Source organism: Polypterus senegalus, chromosome 10, assembly GCF_016835505.1.
Source record: "Polypterus senegalus isolate Bchr_013 chromosome 10, ASM1683550v1, whole genome shotgun sequence".
Taxonomy (NCBI): domain Eukaryota; kingdom Metazoa; phylum Chordata; class Cladistia; order Polypteriformes; family Polypteridae; genus Polypterus; species Polypterus senegalus.
The window spans coordinates 161,666,940-161,693,000 of NC_053163.1; the positions used below are offsets into that span (position 1 = coordinate 161,666,940).

The 26,061-nt window shown below is 41.4% G+C and overlaps 2 protein-coding genes across 3 annotated transcripts in view; one reads left to right on the forward strand and one right to left on the reverse strand.

Moving 5' to 3' along the window:
- Positions 1 to 26,061, forward strand: part of LOC120537906 — a 125,636-nt gene that overhangs the window by 47,183 nt on the left and 52,392 nt on the right. The window lies entirely within an intron of this gene.
- znf414 (zinc finger protein 414) overlaps positions 428 to 26,061 on the reverse strand; it is a 63,947-nt gene continuing 38,313 nt past the window's right edge. For both annotated transcript variants that reach the window (XM_039767166.1, XM_039767167.1), the window contains exons 6-9: positions 22,272 to 22,377; positions 15,579 to 16,111; positions 14,660 to 14,812; positions 428 to 3,124 (exon numbers count right to left, since the gene is read on the reverse strand). In XM_039767166.1, coding sequence (XP_039623100.1) covers positions 3,048 to 3,124; positions 14,660 to 14,812; positions 15,579 to 16,111; positions 22,272 to 22,377 — 869 coding nt within the window. In that variant the 3' untranslated portion in view covers positions 428 to 3,047. The remainder of the gene's footprint in view (positions 3,125 to 14,659; positions 14,813 to 15,578; positions 16,112 to 22,271; positions 22,378 to 26,061) is intronic.

Genomic DNA, 26,061 nt, shown 5'->3' on the forward strand with positions numbered 1-26,061 from the left:
TATTCAAAGAGGCGTAATTCTGGGAGGAGTTGGGGCGGGACAGCAGGCGCGTGCACGAGCGTTACTTTTCACGCTGACCGGGATTTATGTAGCGGAAGAATGCGGAAGTTGGCGAACGCACAGATTTATGCATCTGCATTTTTCTGTGCGTAAGCACATTTCGGCTTTTGTGCTTATGTCATGTTATAGTGTGAGTTCTACGCACAGCGTTATGCATGAGGCCCCAGGTGTCATAGAAAAAAAAGCAGGACAAGGCAAGGTCAGAATTAAAAAGCAAAGAGTAGAAAACAAAGTAAAACATCATAAAGAGGTTAAAAAACAAGAGGGTGAAACACATGCAGAGCAGGTTAGAGGTAATGAGAACTGGAATTCAAAAGACCCAAAAAAAAAAACGCAAGTGCAATATACATGCAGAGCAAGATAGAAATATATATATACACACACACCCATACAGTGAGGGAAATGAATAGTCTCTAATTTTTATGGTAGTTTCATTTTAATGGGAACAGACAGAATCTTACTTCCCCCACTGTACGTACACACACACACACAGTACATACATACGCACGCACACACACACATATATATATATTTTTACTGATGTGCTGCCAGTGTACTTACACACATTTTCCTCTCTCGCTGTCTTTTCCTATAATTTCTATTTTCTAAATTTCGCATTCCTTTCCTGTCCAGTCACACAGATAACTTAAAGCTCTAAGAAAGTCTAATTAATTAAAACCAGCTTTACCCTCATCTTCATTTTAAGTTTTCTTGGTCAAAGGTGTCAGCCAAACCATAAGAGGTGTGTGGTGGCCGTGTCTCCTTTCCACATCGGTCACATTATGTATGATGCTCACTCTGTGTGCCATGCTTGAGTTTCTGCTCTGTTTCAATTGGCGTAACTAGTAAATAAACACTAAATAAAAATTAAAAATAAATAAATAGCTCACATGCATCTTCCAGCAAACAGTTGTAATGTGCATTCCGGAGATGTGAATTTGCTGCCTCCATCCCTCAAAGGCAGTATTGCGAGTGGATAATGTGATCTCCATTTAAATGGAACGAAGTGGTGCAGAATTATTATCCTGATGTCACTTGTATAAATTATTTATTTTCAAACAGACATTTAGCCATCACGTTCCACTCTCTGCACTGCTTTTTATGGTTGGTTCTTCACCCTGAATTTGACCACAAACAGGTGAAGAAACTGCACTAAATTATACTCTGCCTTGGTCTCAGGCCCAATCAACACCCTCGCTGGCGCCCTAAAATGCTTTTTAAATTTTTATTTAAGCATTTAGACTTGAATTATGCTGGCCTTAATAGGAATGTGAAAAAGGCTATTTTAAAAACATTCAAACAATTTCATTTTCCACTAAACTCTCACCAATCACCCACTTCAATCACTCCAACAACTTCTAATTTAATTGGGGGCATAATTTCTGTTTAATTTTTTCCCTAAACAGCAGGGCAGTTAAAAGGGAAACTCTTAACTAGAGAGAGAAAGGGGACCAAAAAGAGAAAAAAAAGAAGCGTCAATCACTTCCGATTCTCTACAGTCCTGGCATTGTCCCGCTGTCATTTATACACAACACAAACGAAGTTCTTGTAATTTACCTAACAGAAGCTAACTCCATTTTCCTAACTCTCTCTCCTTCTTTCTCATTAAATGTTTCTTTGTCTGCACTTCAAAGGAAGTTGAGGCAGCACAATGAGAGCAGCTCTCAGGAAGTGCTCCAGACGGGACGTTAGCAAAGCCTTACCCTGCACTCCAGGCCGGCACTTCAACAGGGAGGCGGCTGGTTGAAGTCAACTCAAATTGAAACCCTTTGGTTTAGTAAATTCTAGTGGGCTTATTCTTGCTGCAAGACGATATGTAACAATTTATTTATTCAAAAGAAAACCAAACAACATCATATAAAGAACAAAAGTTAAGTATGTCGGTGAATGCACTTTCAATTAAAAAAAGTAGAAATTTTACCCTAAAATGTTTGTGCTTGGTCTTGTGACTTTTTTAAAAAACATTTTTTTTTATTACTTCTTTCACCTTCAACCCCACTAAATCCCATACAAGCCTGGTGGAGTGAGGGGAGCCTGTCCTAGAATCCATTCCATGTTCAATTTGCATTGGCTTTCCCTACAGTAGCAAAAGCTATAGACACACAAGGCCCTCAATTGTTACGAAACATCTCCTCAGTCGCATGCATTTGTGTAAATTTCTCATATTCGAATTCCTTCTGTTTAGCATATTAAACACGACAACAGTGAATAATTCAAAAGTTCAATAAACAAGACTGAAACAATAGCTCTTCATTGACTGCAAAACATAAACGATTTCATAAAATGAACAATCCAATGTGAGAAATAATGAATGAAAATGTCAAACTGTAGTGTACAGAGAACTCTAGTGCAACATTAAGTGTGGAATTTAACAATTCTCTCGGAAGACAACCTGACTGACCGAGAGCTAAGTGCTAGCCACGTATTTTTCCAATTTCATAACGTAAGGACATTTTTACAGAAAGAAAGCCCATCATTGGAAATCTGAAAGGCTTTATGTAGAAGAACACATGAGGCGTCTCACTTATTACCCACCTCACTCGATCCAGAATGGCATCAAAGGAGCCCAGTGACCTAGCAGGTTCACTTTATTCTGCTTGGCTCCTCTTCTACTGTAATAGGCTATGGGGACCTGGGCACGCATGGAAAAACTGTTCAAACTGTTAATCTGAATTATAAATAATTAAAATACAGAATAATCGTTAATTAAGAAAACTAAACCGCTATACAGACTTTTCTGTCTGTATAACCTGATATGCAGAAGACAACTTCCAATTTCAAACTAATTCTGAAGTTCTTCTTTCCATCATGCAGTTAAACCAGAAAGGAATCAAGCCGAACCAACGCTGCCCATTTCCAATTATGTATACCATTGAAAAGAAGAATCCAGAAGCCCAACCTCTAATCCCAATAGACACTGGAGTTAAATTTTAGAGCACGTTTGTCCATTATTAACTGTAAAGCACAGTTCCCCTGCTGAGAAGCTGTCATAGCTGAGAAAACAGGGAGCTCTCCATTTCCGGTGTCAGCTTTGAGTGAAATGATCGAAGGCCGACTCCAAACTCTGCAACAAAACAACAAAAGAGTATTAGAGAAACACAAATGGAATTGTTCACCTCTCCTCTATCTAATGGCACAATAACGAGACACACTGGAACAAGACAGGACTCAGCCATGCGACCAGACTCTACTGATGTAGAGTCTAAAGTGATTAACAAAATACCTGGCAAATAAATGGACTATAGAAAGCCCGACATCTTCAGGCCGGACCTGAGGAAGCAATGACCCCTCAGATGTCTGTCGACTGTCTGATGGCGGGGGGTGAGCTGGAGTCGAGTACAAGTCTGGCCTTAGCAGTGAAGCTAAGCAACACATCAAATATTGGGGACACGAGCTAACAGCCAACACACACTTGGATTGGGAGATCATGCTTTGCAATATGCTAGAATTTTATAATTAAGAAACAAATGCCATTTTATTAGAGTGACAAATACAATTATTATTCTGATTTTAAAAGCTTTTATAAAAAGGTAACACAGAACAACAGAAGCAAATTCAAGGCACAGTAATGCAAATGGATGGAATGTTGGTTTAAAAAGGCAAAGGAATGGGTTATGTGGAGGGGATGTTTTTGTAATTATGTGATATTAAATATGGAGTCACATAGAAATTAGTACTGAGGCCGTAGCTCATTTTAACCGGTTATCTACATCACTTTTCATCTTTTATCCCAGGCCTGCTCTATCCTCAGGAAATATTCCAAGCTCATCCAAGTAGTACTAATAATAATAATAATAATTCATTACATTTATATAGCGTTTTTCTCAGTACTCAAAGCGCTATCCACACAGGGAGGAACCAGGAAGCGAACCCACAATCTTCCACAGTCTCCTTACTGCAAAGCAGAAGCACTACCACAGTGCCACCTGTGAGGACAAACTAGGGTGTTGTACCGTGTTAGCCATTATGAATGTAGTGAGAAGTCAAGCAAAATTACCCCATTTTATTGGCTAACTAGAAAGATTACAATATGCAAGCATTCGAGGCAACTCAGTCCCCCTTCTTTAGGCGAGATGTAATCCTGAAGAATTGAAGAAGGGGCCTGAGTTGTCTTGAAAGCTTGCATATTGTAATCTTTTTAGTTAGCCAATAAAAGGGGTCATTATGCTTGACTTCTCACTACAGCTCATCCAAGGGAATTTACAGATTTTCCTAGGCCAGTCAGGAGACATATACTTTCCACCGTGTCCAGTGGGCTGTGCCTGTATGGAAAATGACCAGGGACCTTGCCCCACTGGGACGCCTGGAGAAGCAAGGACTGGAAGGGGGGCAATATCTTCCCTGGTGCGCAAGAGGGCAGCACCCCTGGACAGCATCAGGGCCATGGATAAGAAGCTGGGAAGCTCAACCTTGTGGGGGTCTGTGGCCACCACCAGGGGGCACCTGGACAGCTCCGGAAGTGCTGCCGGATGTTAATTAGGAAGCACCTGGGGCACTTCCGGTTGCAGTATAAAGGGGGCCTGCTTCACTCCACTCGGGGAACCGGAGTCGGGTGAAAGCTTGGAGCTTGCAAGAGAGGAGAGGAGGCGGCAGTAAAGGCAAGACGACTTGAGAGAAGTAGAAAGAACTAAGCTATTGTGGCTGTGCTGTTGTGCAGAAAATAAATGTGTGTGTTTGGACATCATGTGCCTCAGTGTCTGTCTGTGTCTGGGGCATCTTCCACAGCCTGGGATAACTCTTTCTACCAATACAACACAATTTATTTTTGTAGAGCCCAAAATCACACAAGGAGTGCCACAATGGGCTCCAACAGGCCCTGCCTTTTGACAAACCCAAAGGCTGCCTTGACTCTATAAGAAGATGAGGAAACCTCCTGTAAGAGCCAATCTTAGAAAGTCAATGCTTTAAGTTAAACTCATATTAGTGTTTGCTTAATTTGAATAGAATAGCTATAGTATAGTCTTGGACCCCCTGTAAGTTAATATGAGATGGAACGTTCTTGCTATATCTGAGGAACGGTGTGTTTACTGACTGTTTAGAAATGGTGCAGCTGTATAAAGAAACTTAAAGAAATGAAACAAGATTTATAAGCTTTACACAGAACTTTACTTTTCTTTGCAATATCATTTTTTTCTCTATTGTTGTACAAACTGTTTTACTTTGAAATTTTATTAAAGTTTTTAAAATGAACATATTTTGTCTGTGGAATCATTTCAACACGTCAAGCTTTTGCTAAAATCCAATGAAGCATACAGAAGCTGCAGAACTTTTTGGCAAACGCAGCTACAACATCCCCTACCAAAACCCTCAGCTGGCTCCTCATGATCCTTATGGGCAGCACTTCTACCCATAAGTTCTCATCTCATCGGTTAAACAGCTAAGCAAAGATTCTCACATCAGCTGCTTACACTTGCAATGCTCATTTTAAACCTGATGGACCACCAATGTATTACTGGAGACACACCAGTGAGTTGCACATACGTCGTCCATTTAGGACTTGTTTTTCAAGCCTTATTACAGGGCCTATAAAAAGTATTGATGTCACTGGAGGTTCTCACATTTTATTGTTGTATAACACAGAGTCCCAATGGATTTGATTTTCCTTTTTTGAAACTGACCAACACAAAAAGACTCTTTAACATCACAGTGAAAACAGCTCTCTGCAAAGTGGTCCAAATGAATTACAAACATAAAACACGGCATTGGTTGCATAAGTATTCACTCTTTTTAATGTGTTACCCTAAATCATCACTGGAGCAGCAAATGGGTTTCAGAATTCCCATCAGTTCAAGAGAGATCACCTGCCAGGGGGTTTTCAGTGATTGTATAAGGAAAAGCCACATGTGGTGACTCATTATGGTGGCATAAAACACAACACAACTCCATGAAAAGCCTAAGTCAGAGGATGGAGACAATAATATCCAGTTAAATCAAACATTGAGAAAAGAAAAGAGTATGGCACAGCTGTAAATCTGCTAGATCAGGCCGTCCACAAAAACTGAAGACAACGGGAGAGGAAGGGCACCAAGAGATCTACGAGTAGGAGTTACAAGCTACCCTGGGAGACATTGGAGAGACTGTGCAAACAACAGCTGTTGTCTCACCTGTCACAGCATAATGGGATAGTGGCAAAGAGAAAGCTGCGAAGATCTTCTCTGCAGCAAGCCCTGGAAGGCTGGTGAAGGTAAAATGAATGCAGTAAATTATATGGAAATCCTGGAGGAAAAACCTGATGCAGTCTGCAAGAAACCTGTGCCTTTGGAGAAAGCTGCACAGGAATGAGTTAAAAACAATTTAAACATCTAGGAGTGAACAAAACAGAGTCCAGATCTCAATCTAACTAAGAATCTGTGGCTGGACTTGACAAAGACTCTTCACTCCCAATCCCCATGTAATCAGACAAAGCTTGAGTAGTTTGGTAAAGGAGTTTGAAGAAAAAAGGGAAAAGCTGCTAAAGGGAGACCTGCGCACAAAGATTCAAGGCTGTCATGGCTGCCATCTGCTAAATACCGACTTGGAGGGGGTGAATGAATACTCATGCGTTCGATTATTTTGTGTTTTGTATCTGCAATGAATCTCTTTGTAGAGATATTTTTTCACTTTGTTATTCAGTGTCAAAAAAGACAACATCAGTCCACTGTGATTTAATGTTGTGTAACAATAAAATGTGAAAACTTCCATGGGGGTGACAACTTTTTATAGGCACTATAAACCTCACTTTGACTCTCACCTTTAGAGTCAAGCTATCCAGCACAAAAATTCAACACAGACGTAATGATGCAATTAAAGGAAACTCCTAAAGAGAAAAAAAACGGCTGAAAAAAGCTGGAGAATCACTTCTAAGGCTCTGGGACTCCGCTGAAGCACATCATAAGAGCCATGATCCCCAAATGAAAAACACTTAGGAGTGCAGTCAAATCTTCCACATAAAGTGACTATTATATTACCACTCGACAATTCACTCTGAGCCAAGTTAATTATACTTTTGCCTTTTTATATTAGTTTTTATTTCTACATTTTTCTGACCTTACCTGGAAATTCAGTTTAGTTTTAGTTTTCCTTTATCGTGTATTTTTAGTTTTAATTAGTTTTTATCTCAGAAAGACATTTCTATTTTATTTTTTAGTTTCAGTTTTAGTTTTAGCAATTATGGTCTGGTTAAAGAGCTACTACAGAGTATAGTTTTGTGTCACAATCAGGCAGAACTGTAGATTTAATGGATTTGAATACATTAGTGGACACTTACTCTACCACATGGTTTACTATCTGGTTTTGTATTTGTCGGATGAAAGCAACCATAATCAAAACCAGATACGGAATATGAACAATTTTATACAATTTTATAATTTTTTAAATTAATTTGTCATTTGTGTTGAACAAATTTGGACTGATGTTTGGCACTTTTAATCTTTTTCCTTTTATTGCCCAAAATGGGCCAATCTGTAATGAAATTTCGGTGAATTTTAAGGTTTGAAGGTTTTTTTTCCCACTCTAAATGTCAATAGCACACAACATATCTCACTCCAAGACAATGTGCTTATAATGAATGCCTTCAATATTACATTCAAAAATCTCCCATGCTGGGCTCTATTGATCTCTGATTCCATCTCAGGCACATCCAATTTATAGACAGAATTTTGCCACCTGCAGACCTGAAAAGATACAAAAAAAATCAAAAAACAGATTCTACTGTGTTCTGACAGGTGTGATCATGAAAATCATGGGGGCTTGGAAGAACAGAGGTCTTAGGCCTGAATCAATGAGCAGACCCCACCAAACTTATTGAGGGAAACAAAGTAACACAAGCCATGTGGTGTGAAGTTTAGCGGCAGTGAGACTTGAATAACCCACCATAAGAATAGTAAACCCTTAATGAGGAGAGCAAGAGCAGGATATAGGTGGATGGGAACAAAACAACAGAGACAGCATCTGAGTTTAAGAGCAATATATATGGCATTATCTAAACTTGTTTATCCAGAGCAGGATGGGAGGAAACCTGGAGCCTACCCCAGCAGGTTTGGATGCAGGGCAGGAAAAATCCCTGGTATGCAATATGAATGATAACGATGATGTTAAGTACAGAAGGAATATGCAGAAAAATTGAAAAAAGGGGGACAAATATTTTAAAACATAATTCTGCTACTGGATTATTTTCACAAAATCAGGTATTTTGAGCTGTGAATATAAACTAAAAAAAGATAAATTAATAAATATAGCAGCGTTTCTCAACCTTTAAGTATTTGCGACCCGAGTTTTCATAACAGTTTTAACTGCGCCCTTCTAACGTTTTTTTGACAGGAGCCCACTAATACCAATTGGTCTTTTAATTAATGATATATCATAGATGCATATTTTATTATACCTACTTAATTTTTATCGACATTTATCTAACTCTATATTTATTTTTCTAGTATCAGAATGTAGTTTAAGTTAATTTGTTTTGGTTTCAATAGATGGATTTTTCATATTTTCGATTCTTGTTTTCTTTTTTTCCCCATCTTTGCGCCCCCCCTTTTTGTTACTTCGCGCCCTCCTAAGGAGGCCCGCCCCACAGTTTGAGAAACAGTGAAATATAGAATAAACACAAAAACACATCGGTATGTTTAGTTTTTCACCAGTTGGCGGACTCTCTTCTCCTACCTACCTGTAGTTCAGTAGAGACACTGCCAGCTCAGGAATTTTGTACCGCTTTATTGTTAAGCGACTTTTTTAAAGCAAATGTGATTGGTCAGCAACAATATGCTGATCTTGTATGATGACCTACTCAGTCTCACAATCAGCGCCATTTTATTTTCAGGAAGGATTTCTCCAGTGCGAAGTGGTAGGTGAATTACTGTCAACAAAAAGCAGGTACCTGAGAAATAAACTGAAACGTTACTCATTCGTGATATTTCTATCCATACGGTAAAGGTTTTGTTGACCACCAAATTCCAATTTCAGGCGTTTAAATTACATTTTGATATACAACAAGTGCAAAGAAATGCGGCACAGTAACTTGCTTTCTATTTCACAAACTTGACGCGCCCATATTCAGCCCGCTCTGTCACTGCAAATGCTGCGTGAATACCCGCTGTCCGTCACCAGCCGCCGTTCACTGGATGAATACATGCAGGCAGCTCATGGTGGATTCATTTCTGTTTTAGAGTTAAAAGTTACAAGGGTTAAAGACTAATGGGAAAACTATCCATTCAAAAATGAAAACTAAAAATACTTTAGTATATTATTATTTTATTTCACTTAGTCTTTCCAGCTACTTTGATAGTTTCACTCAGTTTTAGTTTTTCATTTTGGCTTTGTTAATTATATTATTTCAGTTTATGAAAATGTTTTTTTAATATTAGTTTCAGTTTTGATTTTAGTTTTTGTTAACTATAATAACCTTGCTCTGAGCACTAAAAAACATGTTAAAAGCAACTTGACCAGACATCCTGCATTCCCTGGTAAAGCTGCTAACATCAGTCTTATGGAACAGTCCAGTTAAGAAAGAAAGAACAATTTAATATTGGGTTTGCTGAATCTTGCTTTCTTTTCTTTGTATTTTTATTGTTTTGTTGTTTTCTCTAGACTGAATTGTTGCATTGATTAAGTTATTATTCTAAAACCTCGCTTCCACTCACAGACCTCAATATGTGCGTCTTGGGAACTGCAGGTCTGACATTGTGTGCAGCAATACAGGAGCGCCGCAGGGGACTGTACTTTCTCCTGTCCTGTTCAATCTATATACATCAGACTTCCAATATGACTCAGAGTCCTGTCATGTGCAAAAGTTCGCTGATGACACTGCTATTGTGGGCTGCATCAGGAGTGGGCAGGAGGAGGAGTACAGAAAGTTAATCAAAGACTTTGTTAAATGGTGCGACTCAAACCACTTACATCTTAACACCAACAAGACCAAGGAGCTGGTGGTGGATTTTAGGAGGCCCAGGCCCCTCATGGACCCTGTGATCATCAGAGGTGACTGTGCAGAGGGTGCAGACCTATAAATACCTGGGAGTGCAGCTGGATGACAAATTGGACTGGACTGCCAATACTGATGATCTGTGTAAGAAAGGTCAGAGCAGACTATACTTTCTGAGAAGGTTGGCATCCTTCAACATCTGCAGTAAGATGCTGCAGATGTTCTACCAGACGGTTGTGGCGAGTGCCCTCTTCTACGCAGTGGTGTGCTGGGGAGGCAGCATAAAGATGAAAGACGCCTCACGCCTGGACAAACTTGTTAAGAAGGCAGGCTCTATTGTAGGATTAAAGTTGGACAGTTTAACATCTGTGGCAGAGCGACGGGCATTAAGCAAACTCCTGTCAATCATGAATAATCCACTGCATCCACTTAACAGGATCATCTCCAGACAAAGGAGTAGCTTCAGTGACAGACTAAAGAGATCGTTCCTCCCCCACACTATGCGACTCTTCAATTCCACCCGGGGGAGTAAATGCTAACATTAATTTTATTTTAATTTTTTATTACTATTTAATTTAATATTGTTTCTTTGTATCAGTATACTGCTGCTGGATTATGTGAATTTCCCCTTGGGATTAATAAAGTATCTATCTATGTATGTGTTTTAAGCAAGCTGACATACAGTACAGTCAGACAGAACATGTAAAACTTCAAGACCGTTCTCTAAAACTTCATTCATTTTCTAAAGTTCCCACTTCAGGGGCACACTAGAGTCAGTGATCCCCCTCAGGAGAAATAAGCACAAGATGTGACATACCCCAGAAATGGCCACCTGTCATTAGGTTCACATAAAGACGTAACATGCATCATCACCCAGCCACTTAACAACACTTCTTTGGGTTGTCAGAAGAGACTAGTCCTTGCAGGAAAGCTTAACGCAATTCAAGTTAAGACCCTTGAGAGTGGAGAGGCAGCTGAATCTGAAGTGACACACTGCCACTTGTGCCCTCTGTAAACAAGTCTTCTTTCCCTTACCTTGCCTTCTCATCACCTATTTCATGTGGAGTCTGTCTGCTTCTTGTATTCTACTCTATTGATTGCTGTTTATACAGGTTATTAGTTTCACCACAAAACTCTTAGTGGTTAGTTTAAAGCATTTGACTTTTGCCTTGATGTATTATTCACTTTAATCATGGGGGTTGGTGGCAGGATTGGCACTCCGGCCACCGTAAAAAAAACTTCACAAAGCTCCGAGATGACAGAAAGGATTCCTATTTGCTCTCCGCAGGAGTAGCTCTGCTCGTACCATGAAGGGGATGGGGCAAAGCCCTCGAGAGCCTCATGCCCAGAAGAGTCGAAACCATTGGAGAGCCAATAGGGTCAGGTCTGTTGGGGATCAGAACTGGTGTGGTGCTGAGGTGTCGCCCGCTGCACGGCAGCACTCATGTCCCAATTGAGGCGGCCCATAAGGGTTGGCGCATGGAATGTCTTATCTCTCCGGCAAGATGATCATCTTCCTTTGCTGTCGGAGGAGCTGCGTAAACTCCACATTTCAGTGGTGGCCCCCTCTGCGGTGCGCAGACTGGGGACTGGCCAGATTTCTGTAGGTGGCTACATTGGTCTGGTCAGTCTGATGGCTGTCATACTCGGGGAGTAGCTGTTGCTGCAGCGGATTAGCTTCTTCTGATGGTGTCCGATGTCACTCCTTTCAACAAGCATATTATGAGACTCAGATTACAGCCCTCCCTGGGTGCCTTGTCTTGTTGTCTCAGTGTATGCTCCGACCATGGTGAGCGATGTCTTGGTGAGGGAGACATTTTATTCGCGGCTTCGCTCGATGGCTGATGGGTGCCCATAAGGTGACACTCCTCTGGTCAAGGCTGACTTCAATGCAGCCACTGGCACTAACAGGGCTGACTATGAGGACTGTCTCGGTCCCTGTGGGTCTGGTGACTGTGGTGAAAGTGGCTCCATGTTCCTTGACTTTGCAAAAGGTGAGGGGCTGTGAATTGCTGGATCCTGGTGCCAGCGCCCTGAACCGCATCGTTGGGACATGGTACTCCAATACTGGTAGTGCAGTGAAGGAGATCGATCACATCCTCGTGGGCAGACTCTGGAGGCTCTTGCAAAACTGCAGTGTCTACAGAAGTGGCCATTTTGTGAATTCTGACCACAGACTTGTCGTTGCTACTCTTAGGATCCAGCTGAGGTCCAGTAGGTGACCACCTATTATGAGAATGAGACTCCAAGACCAGGCTGTTTCTAATGAGTTTGCAGGCAGTTTGTGTGAGGAACTTTCAGATTTGGGTATGACTGCCGATCGTAATGTGATGTGGGACACCCTCCGTGACAAGACCCTGAAGGTTGCTGAGGGTTGTGTTGGTGTTACTGGTGTTCCCAGAAGGAGGGGTTTCATCTCGCAAGGCACCCTGGATATCATCGAGAGGAATTGAGAAGGACGGCTGCGTGGGCTCTGATGGCAGATAAAGAGGCATTTGTTAGCGGAATCTGTGAGCAGGTGACACACCATCTGTGGTCTATCCACCCACGTCCTGCTCACAGAGGAATCGAAGCGTTACGCACATCTAAAATCTGTTCCTCCAAGAGTCGCAGTCAGGTCAGCTGATGGAACGGTTCTTACGGATGACGCTGCAGTTAAGACCCGCTGGGTTGGCCACTCTGAGCAGTTCTTCAAAGCTGATCCTCCGGCTAGGACATTGGATATCTCTGGTCCACGGTTCTTGAGGCTGATCCTCCAATTAGCTGTGAACCACCCAATCTCACTGAGATGGCACAGGTGGTGAACCAGCTGAGTCGGGAGGCAAGGGGCTGCAGGGATCTATGGTATCCGGGGTGAACTTCTCCAGGCTGTTGGTAAGGCTGTCCTCCTGGCATTGCAACCAATCTTTGCTCCCATTTGGGAGACTGGAAAACGGGACTTGTCATTCATATCTGGAAAGGGAAGGGTCATCGCCTGGATTGCAGAAACTACAGGGGGTTAACACTGCTCTCGGTGCCAGGTAAGGTCCTTGCTAGGGTCGTCCTCAATAGGATCTGTGATCACCTGCTCACCTACCAGCGACCGTAACAGTCTGGTTTTACGCCTAAGAAGTCTACCATTGACCGCATCCTGGCACTGAGGGTTCTCATGGAGCGCAAACGTGAATATCGGCAGAGTTTCTTTGCAGCCTTTGTTGATTTTCACAAAGTGTTCAACTCAGTTGATCGAGCTGCCCTGTGGGACATCCTGAGGGTTCACGAGATCACCCCGAGGTTGCTGGATATCATGGCCGGCCTGTCCACTGGTACTGTGAGTTCTGTGCAGAGTGGAGGCATGATCTCTGTATTCTTCCCAGTTGATTCTGGGGGTCGTCAGCGGTGTGTTCTGCTCCTACTCTGTTCAATGCTTGTATGGACTGGGTGTTGGGTAAGGTCGTGGGGTCCAGCGGCTGTGGGGCATCAGTTGGTGAAGAAAGGTTCACGGATCTTGACTTTGTTGATGATGCTGTGATCTCTGCTGTGTCAATGGAGGCTCTGATCAGGGTGCTCGAGAGACTGAGTGAGGAGTCCGAGTGTCTGGGCTTTTGAGTGTCCTGAATAAAAAAGAAGATCCAGGCCTTTAATGACCTCTTAGGCACGGCCATCGTCAGCAGTGTGTCTGTCTGCAGAGAGTGTTGACCTTGTTGACAGGTTTACTTACCTTGGCAGTGACACTTTCTATGAAGTCAGTAGGCGGATTGGGAGAGCATGGGGGGTCATGAGGTCACTGGAAAGGGGTGTGTGGTGCTCCTGATATCTTCAAAAGGATGAAGGTCCAAGTCTTTAGAGTCCTGGTGCTTCCCGTCTTGCTATATGGTTGTGAGACATGGACACTATCCAGTGACTTGAGACGAAGACTGGGCTCATTTGGTACTGTGTCTCTCCGGAAAATCCTTGGGTCCTGCTAGTTTGACTTTGTGTTGCACACGGAGTCCCGAATGAGGCATATTACCTGCATTGTGAGGGAGTGTCAGTTATGGCACTACAGCCATGTGGCGCGTTTCCCAGAGAGTGATCCACATCATAAGATCCTCATTGTTGGGGACCCGAGTGGCTGGACCAGGCCAAGGGGTCGCTCATGTAACACCTGGCTGTGGCAGATACACAGAAGCAAAAAATGCTACTAATGGAAAGTGAGGATTTTAAACTTCCTGACTCTGCAAAAAAGGAAGGCCTAATTGAACAACATGCTATGCTAAGTGCCTTGAGCATGGGAAAGGCGCTATATAAATAAAATGTATTATTATTATTATGCTAGATATCTTATTTATATCTCATTTTCTTGTATTGTTTTTTTAATGTGTTTAATGAATTGTAAAGTGTCCTTGAGTGTATGAAAGGCGTTACATAAATAAAACTTATTATTATTACTATCTGCCAACCCATGAGGGTACTGTAAAGTCAGCTACAGCACATACAGTATTAGCTCTCCTTCACTCAGAATACACGCCGTTCTTTCTTTACAGACCTCAAGAGCTCAAAGCTCCTCAGAAACGTCAGCACGGACACAGCACCCTAACTGGAAGTTTCCTTAAAGCAGATATTAAACAGAACATTTTGCCTAATGGCACTTGTTACATTTTGTCCTCTGAGGTAGACAGGGATCTACTGAGCAGTTAAGAGACATTATGAGTGCCTCCCACCTGACGCTAACACACATACCCATGTCACTTGACAGGCGCCCGCTGGAGCTCTTTCGGTGCTCTTCAACATGCTGAGTCATCTCCTCACGAGACGGTGTGGAGTGCGGGCACTGCAGGCAGTTATAGCGCCCTCTTGTGTGCTCCCAGACTATTCGGCTGTTGAAAGACTGCCCTATGAATGAAAGGAAGCAGAGGGGTAAGCCCACCAATTGACCAGCTGGTTACACGTAAAGTATGAAATAAAATAAAGCACAACATTCTCAGGGATTGAAAATTGTTGGATTAAAAGTTTATGTCTTCAAGAACTCTGGTAAAATATTATAACTAGCACAAGAGATACTAAATTATGGTAGTTTTTAACTAGAAGATCAAGCAAGACACACATGAGTAGAAATGAAAGAGATGACAGTCGTAATGATGTGTAAATGAAGTTGCTGCATAGCACAAATGACTAGGATTATAGTAACTGGCGCCGCAGCAAATGAAAACATTTTCCTGTTGTCACACACGTGCACATGGGAGGCATCTGAATAGACCAAAACGATGTAGTTCCATGCCAGGCCAGGGGGTGCCAGGGTGCATTATACCTTCCTCTTTTATCTCTGCAGAACAGACACAGGAAATTCTGCCTGATTCAGGCCCGAGGACGTCACTTCCGGTTCTGGGCCTCAGTGACATCATTACCACCTGCCGGCCTTAAATACGAGACAACTTCCACTGTAACTTTAGTTCTGTTCTGGACTCAACTCTGTCCACATCTGTGCTACTTGTTTGTCTTTTTGCAGCCAGGCCTCAAGTATACGGGTGGCTGCCCCAAACCTTTTTTGTGTGTCGAGGTTATTTATTTCGCACTGTACAGTAATTACCACCTGCAACTTACAACTGAAAAGCAATCTAGCATCAGTACCAACACCCAAAAAAAAAAGATGCCAGCTCACCTTGATTTTTCTTCCATACAGCATTGGATATTGGAAGGCCTCCCTGGTTTGGAACGTACGGTCGGAGACGCTGTTGTGCAGCTGTCTGGGGGAGAGAGTAGGCAGAGGCCTGCACATACGGCAGCAGGTTTGGGGAAATTGACGTGTTCTGAGCCTGGCCTGTAAAGCGCATTGGTGCGGGTGCAAACAGAGAGGGCCCAAGCATCTGGAAAGAGTTTGAGGCCGAGCTGACCAGAGGCACTGCATCAAAAGCAGTAGTGAGGCTCGGTAAGCTACATGGCAGGATCGCCGAGGAGGTTGCAGCTTGAAAGGAAGCTGGACTGACAGGAGACTGGACCATGCTAGAGGCCGAGGCAGGGTCTTTATCCAGATGCTGGATGCTATTTGCCAGTTTTGGTGGTTCACAGGGTGGTGTGCCTGTTTTTGCTTTCTCAAGCTTCTGAGGTGTTCTTTGTTTAATAACTTTTGAGCAGATGTGGAGGTGTTTGAAGAGAGCTCTGTGCGTTCGAAACCTCAGCCTGCAGTTTTCGCACCTGCAACCAATAAGAATAAAGAGAATTCAATGTATCACGGTTTAACAGAACACACGAGTACCAAACATTAAAAGGCGCAGGCCGGGAGTTATTTGAAAGCATCACCTCACTGGAAAAAGCATCTGAGGTATCAAACCCGACTTGATGAATTTTTACTTCTGTAAAGCCTGCAAATGGGCTCTAATGCCGTTTTGAGGTGTAACCTCGTCTAAAGCCAGCTTCTGGTTTCTCTACTTTGCAACTCGGTAGATGGATTTAAAAAAAACAAAATAACGTGTCAATAAAGGCCACGTTTACAGGATTTCAGCCCAACTGTACTTTCTAAAGAGGCTCTTTAACATCTTTAAACAGACAGCTTAGTTAGGACTCTCATTTTTTTATTGTCACATTGATGGGAGCAGAAAGATTTGCCAGTTTTATATCTGTACTTAATTTTATAAAGACGTACATACCAGAAATTCTCTTAGAGGCAGCATCTTTAATTATACTGAACTAATGCTTATAAAGTGCAGCAGTAGACACACACACGAGACACACATGACGTCATATTGGTGGCCGATTAGGATAACGTCACGCACCTACATCTACATAGAAGTGTGCAGCAATTCAATACAAATAACAAAATGCCACTGAAGAAAGTGCTTCATAAATATGCAGCTAACAGAATTTAAATTGGCTAATTAACAACTTTTGGTTATAAATTCATTTTTGCTCATGTGCTACCAACAGTTGTAACAGTTTATGAAAACGCTCCAAGAACAGCAAACAGCTGGGATGTTAAAAGTTGGCAGAATAAGGCTGGGTGTATCACTGTACTGTGCCCACAGCCCGACTGCCATCGCCAGGTGTGGCCCACAGCCCACATACGTACTTTGACGTTACCTGTGCTGGGATTCTAAATGAAGAGAACACGTGGCTGGCCACCTTGTACACACGAGTTGTTCCCAGCAGTCTGTGATTTTAATCGGACGTCTCTTTTACTTTCACATTTTGTTATTCCCCACTTCCCATCTTGCTGTGCTAATACAGATGCCCCTTATCTTTTTAGACAAACAGCAGATATCATAACTTTGTTCCATTTATTTCTTTTAAATATCTAAGCCATAATCACTTATGTGGAAATGTTGCTGAACTATACGCTCTTTAGCATTTATTATTGTATGTGCCCGTGTGTTTTACTGTTCCTAACTGGACACAATTAAAGGAGTTAATGCTGCATAAAAAGTATTATCATTTATAACTCACAATAAGAAACAGCTACAATTGTAAGATAAGGCAAAAATACAAACGACAAACTGAAGGGCATTTCTGGTAACACAATTCCTTCAGCTGCTCCCATTGAGGGGTCACCACACGGATCATCTGTCTCCATCTCTCCCTGTCTTTGACATCATTTTTCTGCCACACAGAGTGCCTTCATGTCCTCCCTCACCTCATCTATAAACCTCCTCCTTGGCCGTCCTCTTCTCTTCTTGTCTGGTGGTTCAATCCTCAGCATTCTTTTCCCCCCCGATGTACCACTCCATCTCTCCTCTGCATGCGCCCAAACCATCTCAGAGTAGCCTCTGTCACTTGGTCACCAAACCGGTGTTGTCCCCCTGATATCCTCATTCCTAAACCTGTCTACCGTTGCTACTCCCAGCGAAAATTGTAGCATCTTTAACTCTGCCGCCGGTCTTTTTGTCAGTCCCACCGCCTCCAAACCAAACTACATAGTTGATCTCACTACTGTTTTACAGACCTTCACATTCACTCTTGCAGGTCCTCTTCTATCACAAATCACTCCTTCCACTCTTCTCCACCCAGCCCACACTCTCTTCTTTACCTCTCTGCCACACTCTCTGTTGTTCTGGACTGCTGAACCCAACTATTTAAATTTGTCTTCCTGTGCCACCTCTGCTCCTTGCAGTCGCACCCTTCCACTACCTTCCCTCTCATTCAGCACATGTACTCCTAATGACTCTCATCCCCCTTGTCTCCAGTGTGTACCTCCATCTCTACAGGTTTGTCTAAACCTGCTCTCTGATCTCACTGCGAACATCAAAGTCCATGAAAACTCCTGTCTGACCACATCTGTCAACCTGTCCATCACCAAAGCAAACAGAAAAGGGCTCAGAGCCGATCTCTGATGTAATCCCACCGTCACCTTGAACCAGACTGCCATTCCTACCGCACACCTCATCGCTTTCACACTGTCCACATACATTACCTGCACCACCATCACATACTTTTCTGCTACACCCGACTTCCTCACGCTGCACCAGAACTCCTCTCTTGGCACCCGGTTATTCACTTCCTCTAAGATCACAAACACGTAATGAAATTAAAGCAGAAACCCGCCGGCTTATTAGCAAAGATTTCAATTACAAGTGCCGCTCAAGAACTGTGTCCATATTAAGGCGTTGTTATCCGAGTTTATCAACTTTTTAATCTGGAATGAGCTAATACTATTACCATATTTTCTGATTTTTAAATTAAAATAGGCTCTCTCTGATTTAACATTTTGAGAAACCCCACAGAAAAAGGCTACTCTCTTGTAATAACACTTCAGATTTCATGAGCACTCACGGTGTTCAAATTCTGAACACAATCATCTTTCATTGTAATGGAATCATTTCAGTTTATTATTATTTGATTACTGCTTCATCCCTTGCCAATAAATGCTCAATTTTAAAAAAAAAAAACTAAGGAACATTTCAGTAACAGTAGTATTTCAAGATTTATTCACATCATAAAAACCTCAGTGCAGAGCACAGAAACAACCAACCACCACAACTCATAAGGATCTCATCAGAGCAGACCAAGTCTTCATTAGTAAAACCATACACTGATTACAGCATGAACGGAGATCATCAAATCTGCATGTTTACCAGTCTTTGTGCATTAACAAGAATAAAGTCAGGAAACAATCTAAAATGATAATGCTTACATTTTACTCAGAGCAATAGCTAACTTAATAAATAAGAAATCTGATATATCTGAAATAAACGATTTGACAATTTAAATAAAACTAGATCATGTAAGATTGCAGATTAAGAGGTCACATCTTACCACCCCAAACAAGTCAGGTTAAGGGCCACACGTAAGACGTATCCCACCAAATAAATCATGCAGGCCATTATTGCACAAGTTGTATTTTACTTCTACACAAGTGGAAAACTTCCCCTTTAGCCTGAACCATTTTACAAATGAAAACTGAAGTTAACTAAACACTGAAATCAATGGTGAGCGGCAATTGAACTGCTAATTTTTGGGACTGATAGTTCAGCATTTGCCTATCCTAATGTTTTACTTGAATGCATGAGGCGGGACTCACTTTTACAAGACAAGAGACCCTCTTGAAGGTTTTGGAGAAAATGGGTGCGGCAATGACAATTACAAATGGTGTGCTTTCTCCCAACAGAGGAGGAGTGTGAATACTGCTCCACCACTAAACAATTTACCTAAAGAAGAAGGGTAGCAGACTCGAGCCTACTGAACCTTTCAGCTCAGTAAGTGGGCAATTCACACAAACACGCACCTAAAACGACAGCATTAACACCTAACAGCTTCTTAACACACGAGTGGAGGAAACTTGGCTTGGAAACAGCAACTTCACCATGGCTCATGGCCCAAGTATCACTCGGTATAGTTAAGTCCTCATATCCAGGCCACAGAGATGCTCTGCTAAATACTGAACAGACTGGCATCAGACTCGCCTAGCCCAGATCTAACAGAACACAGGATCTGTGAAAACCGACCAGGTACACATTTTTGAAATTTTCTCAGTTACTACTTTTCTTACACGTCTAATTTGTGCTTTTCACTTCAGACCAGAAAGGCTTTAGAGCAAAACTAGTTCAATGTTCATGGTTACTAAACAATCACACTAAGACGTTGATCACAGTAACCTGGTCAGTCCTCATCTCGTTGTTGTCAATGAGATTTCACTTTCAAAACGGTCGTAAGATTTTAGAGCAAAGCCACTTTACACTATTTACAACTACAAGAAGCAGTCGATTTAGCACAAAGTCTTAAACCTCAAACAATGGTCAAGCCTGCTTGCTTATAAACTGTAGCTTTTCCATTTTATAATCTGTAGAGGTTGTGCTGAACACTCTTCCTGGGGATGATGTGGCTTATAAATATTTTCTTTTTACTGAAACCACTTGGATACGTGGAAGTGACCCTTTCCAGCATTTATGGCTTCACCAATGCGTGGCATTTAAATAAGAAGAAGGGCCTCGGCCACCTGCAGGAAGGTGCAGATGGGGTGGGAACTGCCAGGGCCTCCATAATACAAGACTATTTTAAAATATTCTCCAAATACTGTCATTATTTTCTTTTTTGACCACATTTTGAGTTGAAATAACATCCGTGTAGACAAAAATATATACATTTCATAGAGCTAGTAAAAAAACTTTTTTTTTTTTTTTTTTAATTATGGATTCAAAGTATCTCAACAAATATTAAGAATTCTCAGGACAGTGCAGAACACACTTTGGTATGGGGGACTCCTAGTGAAATAAGCCTTTTACATTTGGAGTAGGATTGGAAAACAAAAATGAGATTTGAATGTGTCACGTTTCAGATATCAACAATATTTCAGATATTGCTTGAATACCACGTGTACTTAAAACCATGTCTACAGAAATCAAAGGAACTATTATTTGGAAACATTATTAAACTTTAATACACAAGCAATACTTGTGAGCTTCCCCTTGGGAATAATAAAGTTTATCTAATCAAACTGTGCACTTCTCAAATACTGAAAAAAGTCCATTAAGGGCGCAACCTTTGCTCCCTTTTAATTACTGAGCTTTATTGCAGCTCAGGCTTTATTCACACAGAGATGGATTTTGAATTACCACTTGTGGTACACTTGTAGTAGCAATGCATTGTGCAATGGAAAAATACCAATAAAATGCACAGCTTCTACACTTCCACGCATCTCACAATGCAAAAGTTGGCACTTCTGCAAAAATCAGCATAACCCCAACCACCCAAAAAATCAAAAACTAATTGCATATAAAAATCATAACATTTGTCCTTGGTGTTATCAATGAGTTATTATAAATACTGCAACACTCCTACTGTATCTATTCACATACACACACACAGCATACTGCAAGGTATCTTGAGCACTGGAAAGGCGCTATATACATAACATTATTATTATTACTCCCGCACTGGCCACTCATTTGTAATTCAGTTATCTGTGCCATTAAGTGGCTCATTTGTGTGTCTGCAGTATTGATGCAATTCATTAACACATATAACTGATAATAGTTTTATATAAACTACTAATATGGGTAAGACTTTATTTTAGGTGCTGCAAAAATGCATCTATTACTTGTATACTGATATGTAACAAGACATGAATTAAGGTGTTTTTTATTTCAATGCATGATTCTTTTTTATCTCCTGGTGCTAAATTCACCCTTTCAGACTAATAAAGTACTAACTATTTACCTGTTATATTATTGCCTTTCATATTTATCTATCTATCTACCTTTGCATGCTGTCTTTCCTCTGATTTATTGCTAAACTGATAAAATGCACGCACAGCCACTTCCTCCACTTTGTGCTCCAGGAGTGTAAATTCCCAGTTTTCATGTTAGCAGGTTGCTCTTTCTTTGAAAGACGACAGTAAGTTTTCTTAAAAGGACATCAAAAAATAAATAAAACTTTGAGAAAATGTTCAGGTTTATCTTCAACCAGACTGGTGCACCGTGTTCTATCAGGAGTACATTAAATTCTCCAATGAGATCTCATCAATGAATGTAAATATGATATACAGTAAGCGTAGCATCATATTGTAACAATAATGTATTTCTTGACAACCAGGGATTCTGCAGAAAGACATGTAAAAGACACACCATTAAAAGAAATGTGCTCCTTGACTTTGCATAGAATGTCCTTTGCTCTCAAACATTTACTCAGGTGGCCTCTCTGTCTATTATTCTGAAGCAGTGGGCAGCATTTTAAAGTCCTTGGGGGTCCTTGACACATCTAAGATATACATTTGTTTTGAATCACTGAGAATAAACAAGAAAAGTCTGAGGCTTCATTCTCTTGACACAAAATAAGCACAGGCATCAGAAAAGTATTTTATTTATTTAATAATAATAATAAAAGAAACCTTACAAGACAAACGCCAGCTCTAAATCTGAGCACTTACAGAAAGTATCGGTTGGGTTTGTAGTGTTGTCGCATGTGGTCCATAAGCTGCTGCATGCTGGAAAATGCTGCCATGCAGTTAGGAGAACAGCAGTTAAACAGTTTACCTGAAAAGAGAACACAGCCAAAAAGTAAATTCATCACTCCATGATTACTGGAATGGTGTAAGAGTTATTAAAACTGGTATTTGTCTGGTATGACACTGACTTTCTCTTTAATGTCGACTTCAATCTTGGCTACAAAGACTGGTGGCTTATCTATTAGGAGTTAGATTCAAAGCTTCCAATTATTAGACATTTAAGAGTTTTGTTGTTATGATGTTCATGTCTCTTGGCCTTGCATTAACATGGCTGTCTTCCCTCAGTCTGGGGGTCTGTTGTGTTCTTCTGCTTGCCTGATTCTCCCATTGTGGCAGGGATAGACTAACCTACCTGTATCCCCGTCCGGGACATGTCAGGTTTGGCAAAAGAACAAATAAACACGTTTGGCACTGGAAAAACACGACAATCACACAAAAGATACTGTTAAAATGGAAAGTGGACGCCTCTCTGACGGTCAAAAAGGCTTCCCAAAGGCCAAAAGACGTATTTGGAGGTTCACAGGATGGCATGACCCTTTTCTACAGAACTGTTAACTGAAAGTGCTGCAACCTCCTTGGTCATTGTACCACCTGGCAATATCCTCGCTATGAACAAAAGCCACAGAGTAATATGCAGAGCTTCTAAAAGGAAAGGGTGCTCTCGCACTTCTGTGGATGAACTCTTTGTACAGACTAAAACACAAAGCCGTAAAGAACTTATTTGGCACCATGTGCCGTACTGTGCCACTTTTCTTCTATCTGGTAAACAGCTTCGGTCTCCCAGGTGGCATTGTCATACTTACCCACAAGCTGAGAGATGAATTCATTTAGCATTCTGACTATAGAGTCTCGTGTGCTCCATGTAGTTTTGATATTTACTGCTGCAAATGTATTTTCTATTAATGTTTCATTTATGAGATTTCTCCAAATCAAATTAAACTGCAACAGGTGCTGTGATGAGAAAGTGAATGACTAACTCTTCAATTGTTATTCTCTTAATGCTCCTTAAATATTACAGAATCAAGACGTAAAGCACAGGGTTGTGCTACACTGCCTGGAAGATTACTCTGTGTATTTACAATTCTTTCATTTAGAGTGTTACCTGAATAGCCTAAATTAGCTGTCACTCACTTTATAATGATGTTGTCAGTCCCCTCTTTGAATGTTACAGTGGACACCAGCATCACTTATCACTTATGTGTGTATAAGCACAATACGCCAACATTATTTTATTGACATTTAGGCTTTGAACAACACAGCTAAAACACATTAAGAGAATATTAATATAGCATACGGACAATGCTTACTAACCTTTACCATTGGCCATTAAATCCTAAATGTGCACACATTAGTGTTCCACTGCCAAATTATCTATGAAATCAGAAGCATCAGCTGTGCACACATGAAGAGGCCACTACACAATTTGCTGTGTGATAACAACAATAGTCTCAGCTTTCTGCTTATTTTCAGTTTAACTTCTGCTCTCAAAGCAGTTTTTTTAAAAGCAATAAAGAGAATTTAAAACAGTTGTCTGAGGCAACAGACTGTAAATGACCCAGAGTACACTTCAATTCAGCCCACGCTGTGGTGGACTCTTCTGCGGATTCTCCATATGCAAAGCCCCAGTATTTCACTGTTCTTAAAAGTGCATGGTGAGGAGTCCATAGTCCAGCATTCTAATAGAACAACAAACAATGTGCCCACTTAACAAAAAAGCAAATCCACTGATTAAAAATGGCAGACCAATCTGCATATTCCCATATGATATCTCAACAACGTACACACGGTGGCGTATTTGAGCCACACAGAAAAAAATAAGGACTAATGAAAATGTCTATTCTGTGATTTAAGTGGAAATTTCGCATTTAATCTTGAAATGTCCACTTTAACCTCTTAGTTTACTTTGTCATTAAAGCAGACCGTCGTAAATGTCATCTTAAAACCGACCTAGTTGTTGAATCGCTACCTGCTTCTGGGGCTTCCTCCTGACCTGACAGTAGCGGCAAGCAGCATCGCCACACAGAACACATTCAATTTATAACATTCCAGCTCTCTGCACATTTAGAATTCTTAGATTTATACTTGATATCACTTTCATGATGAAATGCATTAAAATATGTATGTTACATTTACAGGTAAATCGTTAACTTTGTTTAAATAATGAATACTGTTAATAGTTAACATGTTGGGGCAGCATGGTGGCAGAGCGGTAGCGCAGGGAGTCATGGCCCTTGTGATCCCTGCCTGGAGTTTTCATGTTTTCCTGGTGGGTTTCCAAAGACATGAAGGTTTGGGGGATTTGGTGAAGCTACAATGACGCCGGTGTACGTGTGTGCACCTTGCGATGAGCTCCTGCCCCGTCCAGGTATTTTGTTTCTGTCTTGCGCCGATGCTGCTGGAATGGGTGCATCTCCGGATTGATGGATGTAATCCTTTTCAGAGATATTGTGACAAGGTGTCCTCGGAATTAAATGGATGTTTCGGGCACACGTGTCACGTCGCGTGAAGTATAAACCTGGCCTTAGGCGCCTTACTTTTCAGATGACGATCTTGAGCAGGGCTTATTTTTGGGGTAGGGCTTATATTACAGAGCAGCCTGAAAATCATGCTAGGGCTTATTTTCAGAGTAGGTCTTCTTTTCGGGGAAACAAGGTATTATAATAAAAAGTCATCCTTTCCAACACAAACAGTCACAACAATAACTGATATGTCACTAATCAGTAGGACTTAACCCCTACAAGTCAGCCGGGCCAACACACAAGAGACTTTGGTGGTTTATGAATAACTTTGCATCATAATTACAGATCGACTGGCCCAATCATGGATATTATGATCCTGCAGGCACGGAGGGAAAATGTACGCAGTAGAGTCGCTCAAAGCAGCAGTTGGGGACTGTTATAAATAAAAGTGACAATTTATGAAAACAGAAAATGAGAAACTGTAGTTGGGTGGAAAGACCTGCGCTCATCACAACTTGCTCATTTATAACTAGCTGGGGTGCCTGGTACTGTGCAGGGTGAGGGCAACAACTACATTTTGGAAAAAACATGGCCTATGGTGTTCTCCAGTGCAAATACAAAATCTTTACTTTTATTTTGGCTGATGCCTTTATCCATGGTGACCATTAATGATACAATTGGTTACATTTCTTTTGGTTTTCCAATTGGAGCCCAGGCAGGTCAACAGTGTCAGTAGCGGGACCTGATCCCACAACCTCACGGTTTGAAATCCAAGCCTTAACCACTATGCCACACTGCCTAAAATCTGTACCAAATTTGATTGAGATGGGTTCAATTGTGCAGATTTGAACTCTGGACAAACAGACATAAGCACATATTAAACTTTATAGACGTACACAAATGGCTATGCACCACATGGTAAACACTCTACTTCCTGGTATAAAAGATTACTGGGAGCACAAGACACAAAGCAGGAAACTAGCTGGATGGGATGCCAGTCAATCATAGGGCCAATTTTGAGTCTGCCACAAACCTAAAAGTCAGATCTTCAATGTTTGAGGAGATGCCAGAGCACCTGTGGGAAAACCAGTGTGGGTAGGACCAGGATAGAGGCTGAAAACATCGCACCGACTCGGTGGAGATGCAAAAACTTACACTAGACAGTTACCGGGCAGCAGCACTGCCCACTGTACCAGCTATGAAAAGTACTTTTACTGCTAACATTTTGTAATCATCGCATCTGGGCTTTAGAG